The sequence below is a fragment of the Eleutherodactylus coqui genome, chromosome 6 (genome assembly GCF_035609145.1).
Source record: "Eleutherodactylus coqui strain aEleCoq1 chromosome 6, aEleCoq1.hap1, whole genome shotgun sequence".
Lineage (NCBI taxonomy): Eukaryota > Metazoa > Chordata > Amphibia > Anura > Eleutherodactylidae > Eleutherodactylus > Eleutherodactylus coqui.
Window position 1 is genome coordinate 126,109,372 of NC_089842.1, and position 17,764 is coordinate 126,127,135.

General features: G+C 43.0%; 1 protein-coding gene across 2 annotated transcripts in view; it reads left to right on the top strand.

Moving 5' to 3' along the window:
• Nucleotides 1–894: 894 nt before the first annotated feature.
• CCDC88C (coiled-coil domain containing 88C) overlaps nucleotides 895–17,764 on the top strand; it is a 108,795-nt gene continuing 91,925 nt past the window's right edge. For both annotated transcript variants that reach the window (XM_066607552.1, XM_066607554.1), the window contains exons 1-3: nucleotides 895–1,210; nucleotides 7,026–7,120; nucleotides 10,583–10,691. In XM_066607552.1, the coding sequence (XP_066463649.1) occupies nucleotides 1,151–1,210; nucleotides 7,026–7,120; nucleotides 10,583–10,691 (264 nt within the window). In that variant the 5' untranslated portion in view covers nucleotides 895–1,150. The remainder of the gene's footprint in view (nucleotides 1,211–7,025; nucleotides 7,121–10,582; nucleotides 10,692–17,764) is intronic.

The following is a 17,764-nucleotide window of genomic DNA, read 5'->3' on the forward strand; positions in this document are numbered from 1 at the left end:
CTGTTTTGTTCTCACAGAATCCATATGGCTAAACCTTACAGCCATGTGTGAGAGCCTTCGGCTATCAGTCCTTTTCTTCACGTGGATTATCTAGTCCAGGGGTCCCCAATCTTTTATATCTTGTAAGTGACATTCAGCATTCACATGCATTCAACAGCCACACTCAACCAATAAAGCATAAAATTTCAATTTTTTCATAGCTATTTCTCAGTTTGAAAATCTCCACACTGATATTACATTACCCAGATTTGCACTGTTCTGAGAATGGGATATGTCTGTAATACATGTGGATGTCCTAGCTTAGTAAGTGCATATGTTTATAACTCAGAGGTCCTATGGTGAGTCATGTGTGACTACCAAGCTACTGGTGTCTAAACGAAGACTTATGTCCTGTAATATGTGTGCTCCATGAAAATGCCAAGTATGGCACAATATGGCCACCACCATTCGTCTACATCACGGTGGCGGTCGACTGTAAATATTGTACAATTGTCGCAGGACACTGGCATGTAAAAAAGTCTGCAAAGATTGACCAGGTTGTGTCACATCATGCATCATCTCCATTGACGCAAGTGGCAGAAAAAAGTTGAACCACACTAATCACATAAAAGTGGTTTGAGAAATCGCAAGAATGCTAGGAAACAATTTTGCAGGAGCAGCTCAGATTGCCCGGGACCTCCTTCCACTAGGATTCACTCAGGCAGGGCACAGGTGCAGCTCACCCAGAAACCAGTATTGTTCAAACCCCTAGCCAACCCCTTCAAACTGAATTCATCCTCCTATTTGTCAAGGCAAAGTATACCCACCCACTTTACTCATTGACTGACAGCCCTAGTGCCATCCACCTCTCCATACTGCCAGTACAGTTGCTATCTGTAGTTAGTTGCACACTTTTTGGGTGTGAGTTGCCTGCTACAAGACACCCTGTACCCTGCATGAGGGTTCTGACAGACTGCATAGAGTACCTAAGAGCAGAGCAGCACTGAGCAGGAGCAGGAGGAGGAGGGTGAGGGTTGTGCCTCTGCCCCCTGCAGAGATGAGACTCTCATTGTTCAGTTGCTAGCACTCAGCTCCCTCCAGGGGCACAGACAACAGCATGGACTATTCTCCTCTACTTCTCTGCAATTAGGGCTCAAACTCCTAGGAAATAATGGATATTACAATCTCTCAGCTCCTGGACCTGTTCCTGGAGAGTCCACTGGTCACATGGGTGAGTGTCCTGCATGCCTGGGGGATCTCCTAAACATAGTTACATTCTGACTACATGGAAACATTGTAACTATTGCCCATCGTATGATCTGCTGGAGTTTAGGTGTTTGCTTTCAAGTTTGTTGTTAGTGTTTACATTTAATAACTTTCTATCCTCTTTATTTTTGCTTTGGTGTATCAGTGTTTGCTTCAGCGGGAAGTTCTCTATATGCAAAACTCCACTGCTGTACAAGGCCACCCCCAGACCACCTGCTGCTACATTTTATTTGCTGTTTGCTGCTCTGAATTCTCAGCATTGAACTGTCTTTTGCTGAATACACCAACTAGCCCCTATCCCCTAGCCCTGCCCCCACCTGCCTTGTTATAAGTGAATAGCAGCATTCTTGGAGATCTGGGGGTCACAAGCAGGTGATAATATCCCTGTAAGGACAAGATGGCCACTTCCTGCAAACTTAGTATAAAGTTTCATAGCACTGTAAACTCTCAAAACTGAGAGACAGTAACTGTTAAGTAGTGACTGCCTCAGGCACTTCTTATCCCTATGAGCTCCAATGTACACTAACAAGTTCAATAAACTCCTTGCCCATTAGATAACTTCTTAGGCAAGGAGGCCTTTTTACGTATTTTGCAAAGAATGTTGGAACGTGTAAAATTTGACCATTTAAATGAGCCCTATCAAGGAAGAGGTCTCTTGCTATCAAAGGGGTTGTCTCATAACTTTCCTATGGTGCTGGGTGTAAATTCATCTACTTATTTCAGCTCTACAGGATGAGGATGAATTGTTTCATAAATGGGTAAACGTAACATAAAGTAACAACCCCACTTGGAGCTGTTACAAGGGTCATATTGGTTGTCCCAGAAACCTATACAGCTAATAAGCATTTCAATAGAAACAACATGGGGTTTGTTCGCACACTGCATATTTATTGCGGAATGTTTGCTGAGGATTGTACACTGAAGGTCCAAAACAAAGTACAGTACAATGTTAGTGAATGGGCTTTTAACAAACCCCATTCACTCACAGCTGAAAAAAATCTGCAGTGGATTCTAGTCGTGCTGTGGATTTGAAAATGAAAATGGCAATAAAGCTTTTCACTGCAAATTTCATTTATTGCAATGCAGTGAGTGCAATCCACAACAAAGTCGTGCTTATTTCATTGTGGATTTTGTTTAGATCTACTTATGGAGAATTTCTACAATACATGTACATATCCTTTAAGGAGTTGTCCAAGTTTATGATTATTTTTTTTTTGGCTGCAGGGAATGGCATAATATAAGATATACTCACTTGTTCTAGACCACTGCATTTCCAGGGCCGCTGCAGCGGTAACATTTCACATAAACGTGACCACTGCAGTCAATCACTGGACTTCTGGATCTCAGACCATACACTAGTCAAGTGTGTGTATACAGAATGTTACTACTGCAACATTTAAACAGCCTGAGGGGAGGAATTTATATCACCTTAGGATTAATATTTATTAGGGGTGCGGCTGATTGTGACAGGAAACATTTTTCCACTTAATATCTATTCTTGGCATCTTGTACATATAGCTGAGTTGTAACTTGTTGCATTGTTTCCTCCTAGAACTTCACACACTTCAGTGTTAAGTCATGTTCATAACTGCTCTAGAGGCTACATTTGGAGTTCCGATGCAGATCTGGCCTAACATCTTGCACAATTTAGTGCAGCATGCTCAATACTTCTTAACAGAAAATGCTGGGCATGCCAGACAGACCCCATTATAGTCAACATGGTCCATACAGCACTGTTCATGCCCAGCATATGTAGGAACTGGCACTCCTGGAATTTCCAATGTTTGGCTTTGAGGGCAGAGCCACACAATGGAAATAAAAACTGTAACATCAGACATCTAATATGAGCCTCAGGCCAGACTCACATGGTCCTATGCAGATTCCAGCTGTGAGCCCAGCCGTGATCCTGCGTACAGCCTCATAATGTACTGATCAAATGACCATGTACTTGCGCAGGCGGTCATGTGCAGTACTTTTTTATTTTGTATGTTTGTTTATATTTTCTGCCCCGTCGCGTATGAGCTGCAGGTATATCTGTGACCATAGAGATCAATGGGCTCTATGGTTGCGGATTCTGTGGTCAAATAGAACATACTGCATTCTATTTTCCTCAAGCAGATTATGCAATTCCAACCCGCTAATGTGAGCGAATTCTGTAATCCAATGCATTTGACTGAACAGCGGATCGTAGGATTGAAGAATCCGCGATTCAAATCCGGTCATGTGAGACCGGCCTTGGGGTCCATTTAGACCTGGCGATTTCTCGTTTCATCGTAAGCAAACAATGTCTGAGTTCACTCAGGCAGCCTGTTTATACTGGCAGATACATTGTTGGCTCGTTAAAATGAGAAATCATTTCAGTCATTCACATTCACTGTATAAGTGACTGAGAACAACTGAATGATCAGTGTTTAAACCGAACGATTAGTGAACGAGCCGACGATGACTTTTATGCCTCCATAATGGATCAGCAATCAGTGGATGCTACTATAACAAGGGTCTACTTTGACTCTACCCATCTTGTATTGATCAGAACTGTTATATAATTAGTTTGCATGTATTCTGGCCCAAGGTACCTTTACATAGTATGACTGTTGGGCGTATTAGCGCCCTACGGCCATAACAGCGACTGTCAACCCTGTGTGTTACACAAGAGTAATAGTCATTCCAGTGAGTGGAGGTGGAGCGGCCGGGGATCGTTCCAGCTCGCCCGCCTCCATTCACAGCGAACACGAGTCACACATACATTGAGCGTCTTCTATTTACACGGCCTGGCAGTCGCTTGGTTTTCGATTCTGCGAAAACCAAGTGACTCTGTCAAGTGGGTGATTTGTTACTCAGTGTCCTGTTGGTAACTGCTTGTACATGGTATGATTTTAGCCTGAATTTACTGTTTCTAGCGCTAATCGCCCCATGTAAAGATACCTTCACCCTCTGTAGATTACCATACTTAAAATGCTCTACCCACCTTCTGCATCTACAGCTGGGTGCAGTGATTGTGTGATCTGTAATATGAAACACTTCATTACACACAACAAAATCACTGGATTGTCTTTCACCTTTTTCAGATCTTATTTCAGATCTAGGTCTCAAGGATGGGGGGATGTTCTTATTGGCCTATAAGGAGCAGTAGTCTACAGAGTAACCCCTCATAGGCCTGAGATAAAGATCTGCTTACATGTTTTGGAACAGTAAATTAAAAAAAAAAAAGATGTACTGTTTGATAATCCGGCACAAAACTAATCTAGTCTGGAAATGTTGTGTTTTGGGTTTGAACGAAACTTCGGTATCCGGGAAATTGATTGCAAGTCTAAAGAATGCGGCTCCTCTGATCTGGGGACGTTTGTCACCAACGTTATGTCCGTCTCTTGCCGGATTCACCAACTAGGCCAATGTCTGGGCAGTTTTGATATCACGACCACAAAGGGTGTAAATCTATCGTCACAAGTACCGAGGGGTAGGTGTCTATTAAGGGTCATGTCTCTCCGGTGTTATCAGACAGGTCCTCGCTGTCATGATGAGACAGGTGCTGTGAGGTTAACGGTTCTCTAGAGAAAGAGACCGCTGAGGAGTCTCATGGGGGAGGGGGGATCTGTGGCTGCTGCTTTTGTCTCTGCTCTGGGTCACATTAACAATAACATCCTTCTCAGTTGCAAGGCTTTTGTCTACAGAGCAGAGCCCATGAGTGTTGTGTCCTGACTGCAGAGCGAGGGATACTGTATTATGAATGTCAGGACACTTGTTCTAAGGCGTTTAGGAACTTCCCATCTATTTGGCAATGCTAATTCTTGCAGGCAAGAGACATGCTGTGGCTTATTTCAGTATGTGAGCCAGTATCTGTCACCATTATACAGTTTGCATACAAATATAATCTACTTTTTTGTAAATAAAGAACATTATGTATCCTGTGCTGATTTTGAGTTACTACACTAGGTTCAGAAAAGTATTGGAACACATATTGAAAGTAATGAAATTACTTTCAATACGGTGTTGGCCCACCTTAGCTCTCAATGACTACAGTAACCATCCTAGGCATGATTCCAATAGATGTGTGGGAGGATTTGCCTCCATTCCTCAAGGAGAGCTTCAGATAGTGATGTGAGGGATGATGGGCATGTTGGGTTTGCAAGGATACAACGTTCTACTTCATCTAAAAGATGCTCAATGAGATTCAGATCCAGACTTTGGGCTGGCCCATGAAGTTTGCAGACGTTCTGCTCCTCAAGCCAAGCCTCAACACTGCGTGCTGTAAGACATGGTGCTCGGTCATTTGGTATTGCCACAGGGTAGGTGATGCCACATTATCCAGAATGTGTCTGTACCCATTGGTATTGAGGGTGAACTTCACTATAACCAGTACCCCTAGTCCTCCCCAGCAGAAACACCCCACATCATAACAGAACCTCCTTCTAATTTCCATCTTTGGGCGATGAAATCGCATAGAAACCACTCTTCAGACAACCGCCACACTCAAGTACGGCCATCCGATCAGAAGATGGTGTCCTGTGAACAACACTTTCTTCCACGCATTTTCAGTCCAAGAACGACTCTCCAAACACCATTGAAGACTCCTCTGTACATTCACTGCTGCGTTGTTGGGCTTCTGTGCAGCCGCTCATCCTTGGTAACTCTTTGCATGCTGCTCCCTACGGATGGTTCTGGTGCTAATGGATGTTCCTATGGGCTGTGAGACTTTCTGAGCGAGGACAGACGATGTACATGATGCCTTCACAGCTTATACAAGTCTTCATTGTCCACGTTCTATCAGTTTACGTGGGCTCCCTGAACGTGGCTGCACCGAAAACACACCAGATGGTTTCCATTTAAGAACAACCTTGCCAACAGTGGACTTTGGAAGGTCCAGAAGTGCTGCGATGTCCCGTACTGACTGGGTGCTCAGGAGACATCCCACCACCAGACCCTGTTGGGAGTCTGACAACTCTACACTTCATGATTTCTGTCCTGGGATATGGTGGTACAATACTCTCTTTTATAACTAATGTTCAAACATCAGATTTGCATAGCCCTGTACCTGATAGCACAGGGCTGGTGGGGTTCCCAATACTTTTATCAACATGGTGTACATCCTGTATTATACTCCAGAGCTGCACTCACTGTTCTGCTGGTGGAGTCACTGCGTTACATTAGTTATCCTGCTCTGATCCTGAGTTACATCCCACAGCTATATACAGTATATAGTTTGTGTGTGCCAGTAGGGATACCAATGGCTATGGATGTTATGTCCACATAAGAAGAAAGGACCTTTTATCAGCACTTGCAGGCAAAACTAGACATCGGGCCAATTTCAAATATATTACTCACTTGCATACGTATACCAGTTTAGATAATAGATGGGTTGTATTATGGCTTTGGAAAATTACTTTAATCCTAAAGGTTAAATCTGGATAACAGTTCAATAACTCCAGTCACACCCAGAGCTGCCAGACACAGAAAAGCACTCTGATGTATTGTATTGCATACTAGACTATGTAGCTGCTTTCTAGCTATTAGACTACATTACAATAACTAGTATAAACACTACATCTTTCAGAATGCAATACAGCAGGACAGTGTTTTAGGATGCACTGTCCATACAAGCAGTTGTATCTTTCACTGATAAATCTAATTAATCATCTTGGAAGTAACCTGCAGAGTCTGGGGCATTACATACTCACAGAGGAATGTGCAATGCCCAAGGTCCGGCAGTAATCTCTTCTGTTACCTATTGAATTTCCCCTAAACCCTCTCACAACATTCATTTTTGGTTTTCTGTTTTATAGGTGAAAACTGTTGGACCGTGTGGTAATGACAGTAAATTGGCGATATACATGGACCTTGCAGATGGCGTGTTCCTCAACAAGATAATGCTCCAGATGTGAGTATATGGGTGAGGTTTCTGTATTCGGGGATGTTCATGTACAAAACACTATTTATTTTTGATTTATATATATAGCAAAGCCAAATCGGTCCACTAGGTTTTTGGGGCTGCTTTATCTGTGAATTTTGAAAGCTGCCTTTTTTTTTTTTTTTAAATCATTCTTCTCTCTAAGTATTGATGATTTTTTAATTTTTTTTTTTATTTACCTAACTGAGGCATACCAAGACGTACACAGGCACCAAGCACAGTGTTGTATGAGTCATTTACATATGACTAAATACCGTATAGTATAAAATACATTCAAAGTCCATAGATGAATTTGAATTTTCATCACGAAAGCTGCATATCTGCCTCTCGACCACTTCCTTTTCAGCTCAGGACAAGTCATGTGTGAAGGCAGCATGCTCATATTTCTGCTTCACTGGTACAAAAATAAATGTTCAGATGCAGGTGATACAGTTCTGAGTTTACAGCTAGTTTTGCCCCGCTATAATAACTGTACTTTTTCACCCCTCTCTGAACTGTCAGTCTTCATTGTACACCTGTGTTCAGAAATGCCAGTAGTGTGGAGGGTGGTGATAACTAACTTCCATAGTTGGTTCCTGTGTGAGCTCATTTTAAGGTGACCCATCCCTTGCAAGCTTGCTCAAACCCATTGAATGACAGTCGATTTAATGCATGGATGGGCAAGGGTCCCTCAGAACAGGAGCCACTCCTACAGATCAGCATGCTTCTCTGGCTCATAGCGGGTCCTCCTGCATGATATCTATTGATCTTATTAGGTATTCTTGTATTGCGACTATTTTGATGTTCATAGATTGAGCGATGAGGGCTATTAGGGTAAAAGAGTCAGAAATGTAGTAAATATACAATATCAAAGGCAGCAGTTAACATACTTGTTGATGGTTTCCTGGAGGGTAAAGAAGTCGGAGATGACAAAAGCGTTCATCATTGAGATATATGGATTTGGAGATGTTCAGAATTGATGCTTAGGGCAGGTCTGAGTCTTTCCTTGTGATATGGATAGAAGGTGATTTATGGTAATACTTATGTCTCTGATAGATGAGAAGTAATGAGGAGCTGGTTACTGTCTTGTCGCTTAACCCTTGGCCTGCGGATCACTGGTCTGAGGCTCAGAGATGAGTTCTACATTCCTTGTGAACCTTGTTAGATGTGAACAAATGAAGCTACTTGTTCCCGTGATGTAATCCACATATGGAAGGAAGCGAGGGAGGCAAACGCCGTACCTGGATTACTGCAAAGAGTCTCAAGTTTTCAACTTCAGTGTTGAGCATATTGTCATGCTTTTACATTGAGCAATAATTAGGTAGTTTTGATCATTCGTGTGACCATAACCGCGCGTCTAGTCAACCCTTCTGCCAGGGCTTTCTATTCAGCAAATCATTGTGCCGCCTGTGTACACTAAAGGATTTGTAGCAGACGAACAATGATTCTTAGACTCGCGTGAAAGATCCATCAAATGGTTTATTGCTGATCGTTCGCGCTGCACATGATTACACCTAACTATTATCGTGCAAACCACTGATTATTTGCACGATAGTCATGGCATGTAAAAGGGCCCTCAGGAGTATGTAAGAGAACTGCTGTTTATGCAGCAAAAATCAGCGTATGCAGAATGTATTGACAAATAATTGCGTAACGATCCCAGTGGGGATTATAGGGGTGCAGAGCTTGTGCTTGCACCCAGACCCAAAATGCTTGTGAAGATCCAAAGGTCCCTGTGTCACATAAGGCCGTATTTACATGGGTGATTTTCTCGCACAAGTTTTGTCTTGATTGTGATATGGATGGAACTTGCACAAGACCCATTATTATATACACATGGGAGATTTTTCTCTCAGAGCAGGAGTCCGAGATAAAAAATAGGACATGCTGCGAAATTTTTTTTTTAATTAATTAATTAATTTTTTTAATACTGCCCATTATTTTATATGAGCACAAAAAAAAAAAATCACCCTCGCCTGCAGATGCTATTTTCATGCAAGCGTGATGCAACTTTTAATTTTTCCTGTTGAAACTACATGCGATTATTTTTCTTTTTTTCATGTACAGTGATGCAATGCGTTTCTTACAAAATGCATCGTAATCGCGGTAAAACTCAGATGTTTATGAGCAAGATATTGTCAAGTTTTTCAGACTCTTATCACACTCACTTGTGTAAATACGGCTAAGAGGACAGCAGTGCTATACAGGGGCATTGTACCAGTTTAGCCTTGTGCCTCAAAGGACTGAAAAGTATCATTGTCACATAAAGACAGGTGGGCACTGTGTTACACCCTTTGCATTTGGACCCAGGAGCTTCACGTTAGGCTCACATGACTGTGTCTGCCAATGTGCCGTACACAGTAAATACATAATTCCATGTATACTTGCTGCGTGCCACCAATCTTCATGCACTATTTTGGTGTGTATGCGCATCTAATACGCGCCAAGATAGAACATGCTTTATTTTTCTCCCTTCCTATTTATTGCGTGAGCAATACGCGCATGAAAAAAACACCGGTGTGAGCGACCCAATACAAATCAATGGGCTATTGGCATTGCATGCGAGATGTGCAATTGCAATGCTCCTATGTGATACCTGCCATACCCCTGTTGGTGCTATAAGTAAGTGACAGTTAGTGGTGTCTCAAGCTGTGTATGCTCCAGACCAGGGGGGAACAGCAGTGTTCTGGTCTGACATTAGTTGAGATCAGGACATGGAAGCTTACATTGTCAGTATTGCACTCTATGGAGGTTTTATGCCCTTTGTCCTCTGGTCTCTGGACTCAGCAGCTGTCCTCTTTGGCCCTCCTTTGATGAAGGGAAATAGTTGAGGAAGCTGTCGAGGTGTCTGACACAATCCGTGGACAGCTGAGTTTTATAGTGACATGTGGCGACACATGAGAAGCTGCGCCCTATAAACAGCTTGTTATAGCATTTACTGTCAGTCGCCAAGACCTTCACAGCTATGTGACCCAAGAATCAGCAGACGCCCATTCATAAACTGGAAAGCCTCTACTAGAAGCCTCCAGCCATCCTCTTTCAGAATAGGGAAATTGCATAGCTAGCAATTCCATGATACATTGTTATCATACCTGTGGATTCCTTCCACTGTAGAAGTAATCTGAATCTAACCCTGCAGAGCTGCAGACATTTCCAACACTTGCTATTGAGCGCAGCCACCAAAGTAAAGATGGAAACCAACAGCATTGTGAATGCAGCTCTGGATGTGACTGGAGCACAAACATAAATCAGTACAAAATAGTGCTGCTATGTGTAGTCCACTCCGCAAATGAGCCATTTATAGTCCTGCTGTTCTCTTCTGTGGTTTAGGGGGCTCACAGATACTAGGGGGTGAGGGTAATTTCTGTACCCCCTTTTAGCTATGTCACTGCGTGTTGTCATCTAAACATGCAAATCTGATTCGGTGATCTCGGTCTCTCTCTTTCTGCACAGTGATCCACGGCCATCCAATCAGCGAATCAACAAACATGTCAATAACGACATCAACCTGCGGATTCAGAATCTGACTATACTGGTGCGACACATCAAGACCTACTATCAGGTATAATGATCATTTCCTGTACAGATATAGGCAGGAAATCCTCAGTGTAGTTAACCTCTCATGTGCTGGTATCAGTGTAATGGCTTCTGTGCCTTTAACCCTTCATTCCCCGTTTTTTAAAAATATTCTGCACCTCAGCTTCGTTGTAATTCGACTTGTTTTCAAAGATGGGTTGTATATCTTACTGTATTGATTGCAAGCCCTGTGGACCACTTGTAGGGACTTGAGTCCATGGAGAAGCTAAATAGAATTCAGTTCTAATTACCAACATGCAATGTCTGCCAACCATAACTTTCCGTAAAGAATAACTATACATTAACTATTTATGACCATCACTTTACACTTCTCATAAAGTCATATGGTAACGAGTCGACCTCTTATGGAATAAGTTTTGACAAATCCCTTTATACTCTTTACTCCCATCAGGACCGAAGACAGAGCTCAAATTTCTGTCATCCTAGGAGGAGCCACCTCTTGTGCTCAATGCTGCCCCCTGATGCTGGGTCATGTAGTGCAACAAAAAGTGGTTGTAATTTCTTTTACCTATTCAGTCACAAGCAAGCAGTATAGTGGTAGAGTGCAGTATATATAATAGCTCTGTGACATAAATGCTTTGACCCATGCTGTACAATGAGGGCAGCTTCACACCAACACATTTGCACCAGCAATACACCGAGAATAGAGCACATTGATTTCAATATGTTAATTCTTATTATTCTCTTTTGTATGTGTGAAAAAAAATTGCAGCATTCTTTTTATTTGTGCGCATTTGCGCAGCAAATGTCCCCATAGGAGTCGTTGGGAGGTGCGCAAATGTACACTCAACATCAGCGCAATATGCTATGCAATTCTGCGGGTAGAAATCCTTAGGCTAAATAGCCTTTATAATCACAGTGGGGGGTGTCTCGCACCATGTGAACTGACCTACAAAAAGTATAGTAATATCCACAAAAATGAATGCTAAAGTGCCTCATTCACAGCAGGAAATGCATTGCGCTTACGTGAGTGTTTGTGTGCATATGCTCATGTGAAGGGGCTCTGACCTTTGATACTTTGCTCTGGTCCAATGCTTTTCTCAGGCCGGTTTCACGTGACCGGATTTCTACTGCGGAATCTGTGGTCGGCGTCCGCACAGAGGATCCGCAGCAAATAGGAGGCATTGAAAAGTGCGTAAAAATCACTTTTTCCTTCACACTGGCGGAAACAATGGTGTATTATACGAGCGGAGGAAAAATCGCAGCATGCTCTGTTTTGCTGCGAACTCCGCGTGGACAGCCTCCATTGAAGTCAATGGAGGCTGTCCAACCCACAGCCCCTCCACAATTGACATTGCGGGTAGGCTGCAGGTACCCACGACATCACCTACGGCGAGTGTCTGCAGTCATTCGCAGTAAAGAAATGGCAGGTATGCAGGGTCACAGGCTGGATTCCGCTGCAGGAACCTGTATGCGGAATCTGGATCGTTTGTGTGAGCCAGTTATTAAAGGATGCGACATTGTGAGCGGTTAACCATTTCTGTGTCATAAATTGTAAAGAACATGTCGCCTTAAGGAGATTTTGTGAAACTGAATGCAGTTTTGGCACCACATTACGTGATCTAATTCCATTCATGTATTTTGTATTGACAGGAACTATTTTCGTACTGTTCCACGCAGCAGTTATGTGACTGTTTACTTAGAGAATTGGACATTTCCATATTGTTAATAGGTATTTTGTTAGAAAGCAATAACAGGAACATTATGCGGCTGCTGCTTCCGGTCCGGTGTGCAGAGATCATTGTACGCTGTGGCTTCCCCTGCGGAGTGCTGTGTCAGGGCTGTAATATCACACAATGGAGGCCACTTATCAGCACAATAGCACTTAGGCCCTTTTACATGGACCGACAGTCCGGTAGGCGACTACACGAGCGCTGACGTCACTGCTAAGGTTATTAGCGCTCGTGCAGAGCGTATACACTGACAGACTTCACCGCTGGATCACGGGCTTCTCGCTCAGCGTTTCACCTTCCATGTAGAGTGGGGAGCGTTTACATGGAACGACAAGTCCGCAATCCAGCAATGGTTTGTAAGCTGATTGAGAAGTTGGCTTAAAGTGTGAACGAATAGTGAGCGATAATCACCCAGCGTAAATGGCCCAATAAAGTCTAGTTTATAACCAATATCTTCGTTGTTTGGCCGGGCTCACACAAATGTATTGGCATTATGTATTATGCACGCAATGTACGTGCGCATAAAGTGCGGTAAATGGCGTCAATGAAAGCACATTGATTTTCATTATTCCACTCACACCTACGTATATTTATTGCACACGTTATGCACATAAAACAAAAAACAGCATGTTGTAGTTTACTCGATATTCTGCGTGTAAGACCCCTATTGTTCCCTATGGGTGCATACTGCATACACTATTACATTGTGTATATGTGGGTTTTTTTTACAGACATGAGACATGAGAAGGAAATTGAAAAAAAATAAGAAACCAGGAAGCCCGTGCCGGACAGCAAATGTAAAATATGCTGCACAGGCATAGACGAGTAAAAACGTGACAATACGGAGGGATAAGCAGTGCCCTGCACTGGGAAAACATTGCGATTTTTACGCAGCGTATTAGCATATGGCCATGTGATCCCGGGCTTGATTGTGCCACAGGAGAGGGGGCACATGCTTACTTCTCAGCCTCGGGCAGGTATAGGGTAGCGGTCTCTGATACTATTGCTGATAGGGTGCAGGTTCCTATGTGCTTGTATGCGGTCAACCTCAGGCTTTCAGCCTGAAGAAGAACCCGAGAGGCCTGAAAGCTCGCTATAACATCATATATTTTTGTTAGCCATTAAAAGGTGTCATAGCTCCAAGATTACGTAGTTTCTCTTGCTGAGAACAATCACATTTTTACTCATGTTTTGTGACAAAACACCTTAACAGACATGGCTAAAGAATTTGTGATGGTTACACCAAATTAGGCTGGGCTGACACAGCCGTATGCGTAAAATGCTGTGCGAGTGACGCATGCTGTGGAGCTGGCGGTGAGCCGGCCTATGGTCGCTTATGACAGTGATGTTGTATTGCGCATGACCACGTATCTCACGAATACCGTCATGTGCAGTCCTCCTGTTCTTGTTTTTTCTGTTGCTTAAATGTTTCACGTTGTTACTTCGCAACTGCGCGCATATACGTCGCCCATATGCAGTTACATTGCGTATGGGCAGCGGTGATTCTGCGCAGCAGAATACATGGCAAAATAGAACATGCCACATTATTTTTTGTGCTTGTGTACTTATGCAATTCTTACACACAAGGGTAAGCAAACCAGCGTAAGGCGATGTACTTGATTGCCTGCTAATTACCGTGTATCACACGCGCATACACCGCGTGTATAATATGCAGTAAACTTACACTCGTGTGAGCCCGGCCTTACTGTTGGCTCCCTTTTTACCGCAAAATGTTGGTGTATATTTACGACTGCAGCCAAATGCTTCTGGTAGTCGTTATTTGCAGCAATTGTATCATGGCCTGTGGCGTTTTGTTTTATGTATTTGTGTTTCCGTTGTCCATTGTCATGACTGTAGATAAATGTGCCCCGTGTGTCTGCAGAGTATTCTTACCTACTCTGTCTCTAGGTGATGGCAGACGCGTCTTGCCATGTTTACCTGCTGACACTGGTAATTGATGCCATTGGACGCCGTATCAATGATTCTATTCAGAGGACGTGAGCGTAGAACGTTGGAAAGTATTTAGTAACATTGTGGTTTGTAGGTAAACAGAGAGGACAAAGCCACAGGGCGACATCCCAATGAGTTGCGTTGGCGCTGTCACGCTCAAGTTGTGTGTTTTATCTTGTCCTGAATGTTCCCACCTGTGGCAATGTCTTCCTGCCCGTAGGATGTATGCAGCTCTATCTGGAAACACTTATTCTAAGTGAATTGTTATTATTCTTTTCTTTGCTTCTCGTATGCGTACTGTAGCACCTGCAATGGATGGAATATGAATTAAAAAGACACTAAAGGCCCTTTTACATGGGCCAACAAATCGGAGAGAGCACCGATCAGCGAGAATCTAAACCATCGTTATTTTGTGTAAAAGCATGCGCAGACCGAGTGGCGAACAATAATTAGTTCATCATTCAGTTTATGCATGTCTAAAACTCAACAATGAATCAGCCCGTGTAAACAGGCCATCTCTTATCTATGAATTACTGTAAATGGAGGCGGTTGGCCAGATCAATCCCCCGACCCGCTCCGCCTCCATTCACTATTAATGATCTTTCCTGTATAAAAGTACAGGAACGATCGCTGGGACGTCCTGTTGGACATCTGCACCCAACAGGTCGTCTGATGTAAATGGACCCTAACACTAAAGTCTGTCTTCTCTCCATTTGCTGTGCAGTTGAATGAAATCAATTGTTCATTGTTATCTGGCATTTGAGGCCAGATAGATGCTGACTTTAGGACAGGTGTATACAGTCTATTGTTTCACTGTTATCAGCCATTCCAGGGTGGTGAGACTGTGATTGTAGTGTTCTTTTTTTCCCATGATCATAGTTACAAATTTCTAGCGTTTAGACCTTTCAGAAACATGTCCATCATATGTGTGACTGATGTCAGCTGCTCCTCTTCTAATGATGCTGCAATATTAGAAATTGGAAGTTTTGCTTTATTTTAAAGGGGGAGTAACCCCCTTTTTTTAAACCTTTTTTTTTAAATTGCTTTGTGGAGGGGCATATAGAGCAATTGCCCCTGGACTGCCACAATCTCCAGGCTTCCTCCAGCCATCCACAACTTGCATGGCTCAAACGACGAGTATTCAGTGGCATCAAATCATAGAACAAGGGAGACTCATCCCATCTGGTGGTGTTTGTACCCTGTGGTTTTTTAGTGTGTGTGTGGGTTTTTTTTTTTTTTTTTTAAAGAACGTCTTTGGGTTTCTCGCTTGTCTTATGTTAGGGGCTAGGCTCTAATATATATAGGAATAGATTTGTATCTATTTCACTCTAGCCATGCTTAGGTCTGCATTAAGGCCCATTTAGACGGGATGAGTATCGGGCAAATGACGCCCGAAACTCGTCCCTGCACATACTCTTGTGCTGCTGCACAGTAGCTAGTATCTCTGGCTCACTCACAGAGCGGCCAGCAGTGGGGCAGGTAGGCTGCAGGAGATTTCTCTCCTCGCTCTTCCCCGCCCCTATCCATTGACTTAACATAGCGGCTGCTATTCACACTGAGGAATGGGCTCACCGTCCATCATTTATGGATATATCCCCTCTGTTTCTTTGCATGCAAATTAGAGATGGAACTATCCCTTTACAGTGCCACCTACTAAAATGTAGTAATCACTGACCTTAGCACACAGATACCTACCATCGGCAAGGTTTCTGGAGATGAGGCTACAAATTGCCCACAGGTCATACATAACCCCAAGCAGGGGATTTCATATAGGAATTTATGCCAATTCAAAATGCTTCAAATGTCAGGCACCTCATGCAAACCTATATCACAGCTTGTGGACATGCACCGTAATACAGGCTTTCTGGACACGAATAAGCGAATATACAAAAACACACTTGACGAATTTCTGCCCACAAGAGCCAACATGGGCAATATTTGGGTACTTAGACCCTGAAACATATCGGTGCTCAAGAAGCGTTAAGAAACTATTACACTTCATAGCAGCGGCAGGTCTGAAAGCCATCTTACAAACATGGATCCAACCAACAGGGCCCCCATTCAGGCTGTTCCTGGACAAACTAGCGTTCCTGTTCCAGATGGACTGGACGGAGACATCACTTTTTAAGGAAAAGATGGTACAAGCCTTCTTTGAAACCTGGGGGAGCTTTATTCAATTACTACCACAAAGGGTAAAAGACAAACTGAGAGACTGCTTCTATTACACTTGTTGGTTCCAGGAACAAATGATAACAGGGGACATACCCATCTAGGGTGATACACCTAGGTCGTGCCGTAGCCAGGTGGGGACTCCACGATTTTGAAGATCTTCAAGATACAGGTCAGCAGACCAAACTCTTGACCCATTATGACCATAGATATTTTTTGAATTAATGTATGTAATTTACTTATTTTAATGTTTTGTTTGTTATGTTTAACATAAATAATATAAAAAAAGACAGGCTATGACAGCACATCCATGTAAAGAGAAGATACCTAACAAATTTACTGTAATGCCAAGTGTTTGTCTTGACCTGTTCAATAAAGACAAAGTTTAAAAAAAACAAAAGTAGTATTCCTGCAAGTCCACATCTAACTCTGTTTAAAGGGAATGTGTCATCAGAAAATTACCAATTTTTATAAAACACGTGTTTGTTAGGCTGGCTTTACACAGATGGATTCCTATTGCGGAATTCGCAATAGGAGTTCGCGCAGAGAATGCGTAGCAAATCACAGGTATTAAAAGGCACGTGAAATAGTGTTTTGTGCTTACACTTGTGGATACGAATTGTGTATTGCACGAGTGGAGGAAAAATCATAGCATGCTCTATTTTGCTGTGGACTCCGCGCAGACAGCCTCCATTGAGATCTATGGAGACCGTCCAACCCACAGCTCGTACATAATTTAACATTGCATATGGGATGCAGATACCCGCATCATCACTAAGCGACGGTGCGGGAAATACAAATAGTAAAAAAACAAAAAACAAACATAAACTGTACTGCGCGTGACCAAAAGCAAGCTGCTGCGGTCATCTGCAATACAGAAATCACAGGTACGGAGGGTCGCTGACCGGACTTGTAGGCAGAATCATACTGCAGACCTCCTGCATGCGGAATCCAGCTCACCCATGTGAGGCTGAACTTAAACAGATTTTTAAGAATGTTGGATTTTTCACACTTACCACAGAGCCTGATGCTAATCTGTCACTAAAGGCCCGTTTAAGATGTAAAAATTATCATTGGAAAATTGTTATAACAACCGAAAGTGCGCAATATAATAGTCACATCTAAATCCGAGCCATCACGCACTTCTCGTTCGCTTTTTGTTCGTTGTCCACTTTCAGACGGCATAATTGGGTTGTTTACTTCTCATTACATTTAAACACTCCCTGCACAGTGTTACATGTAGAAT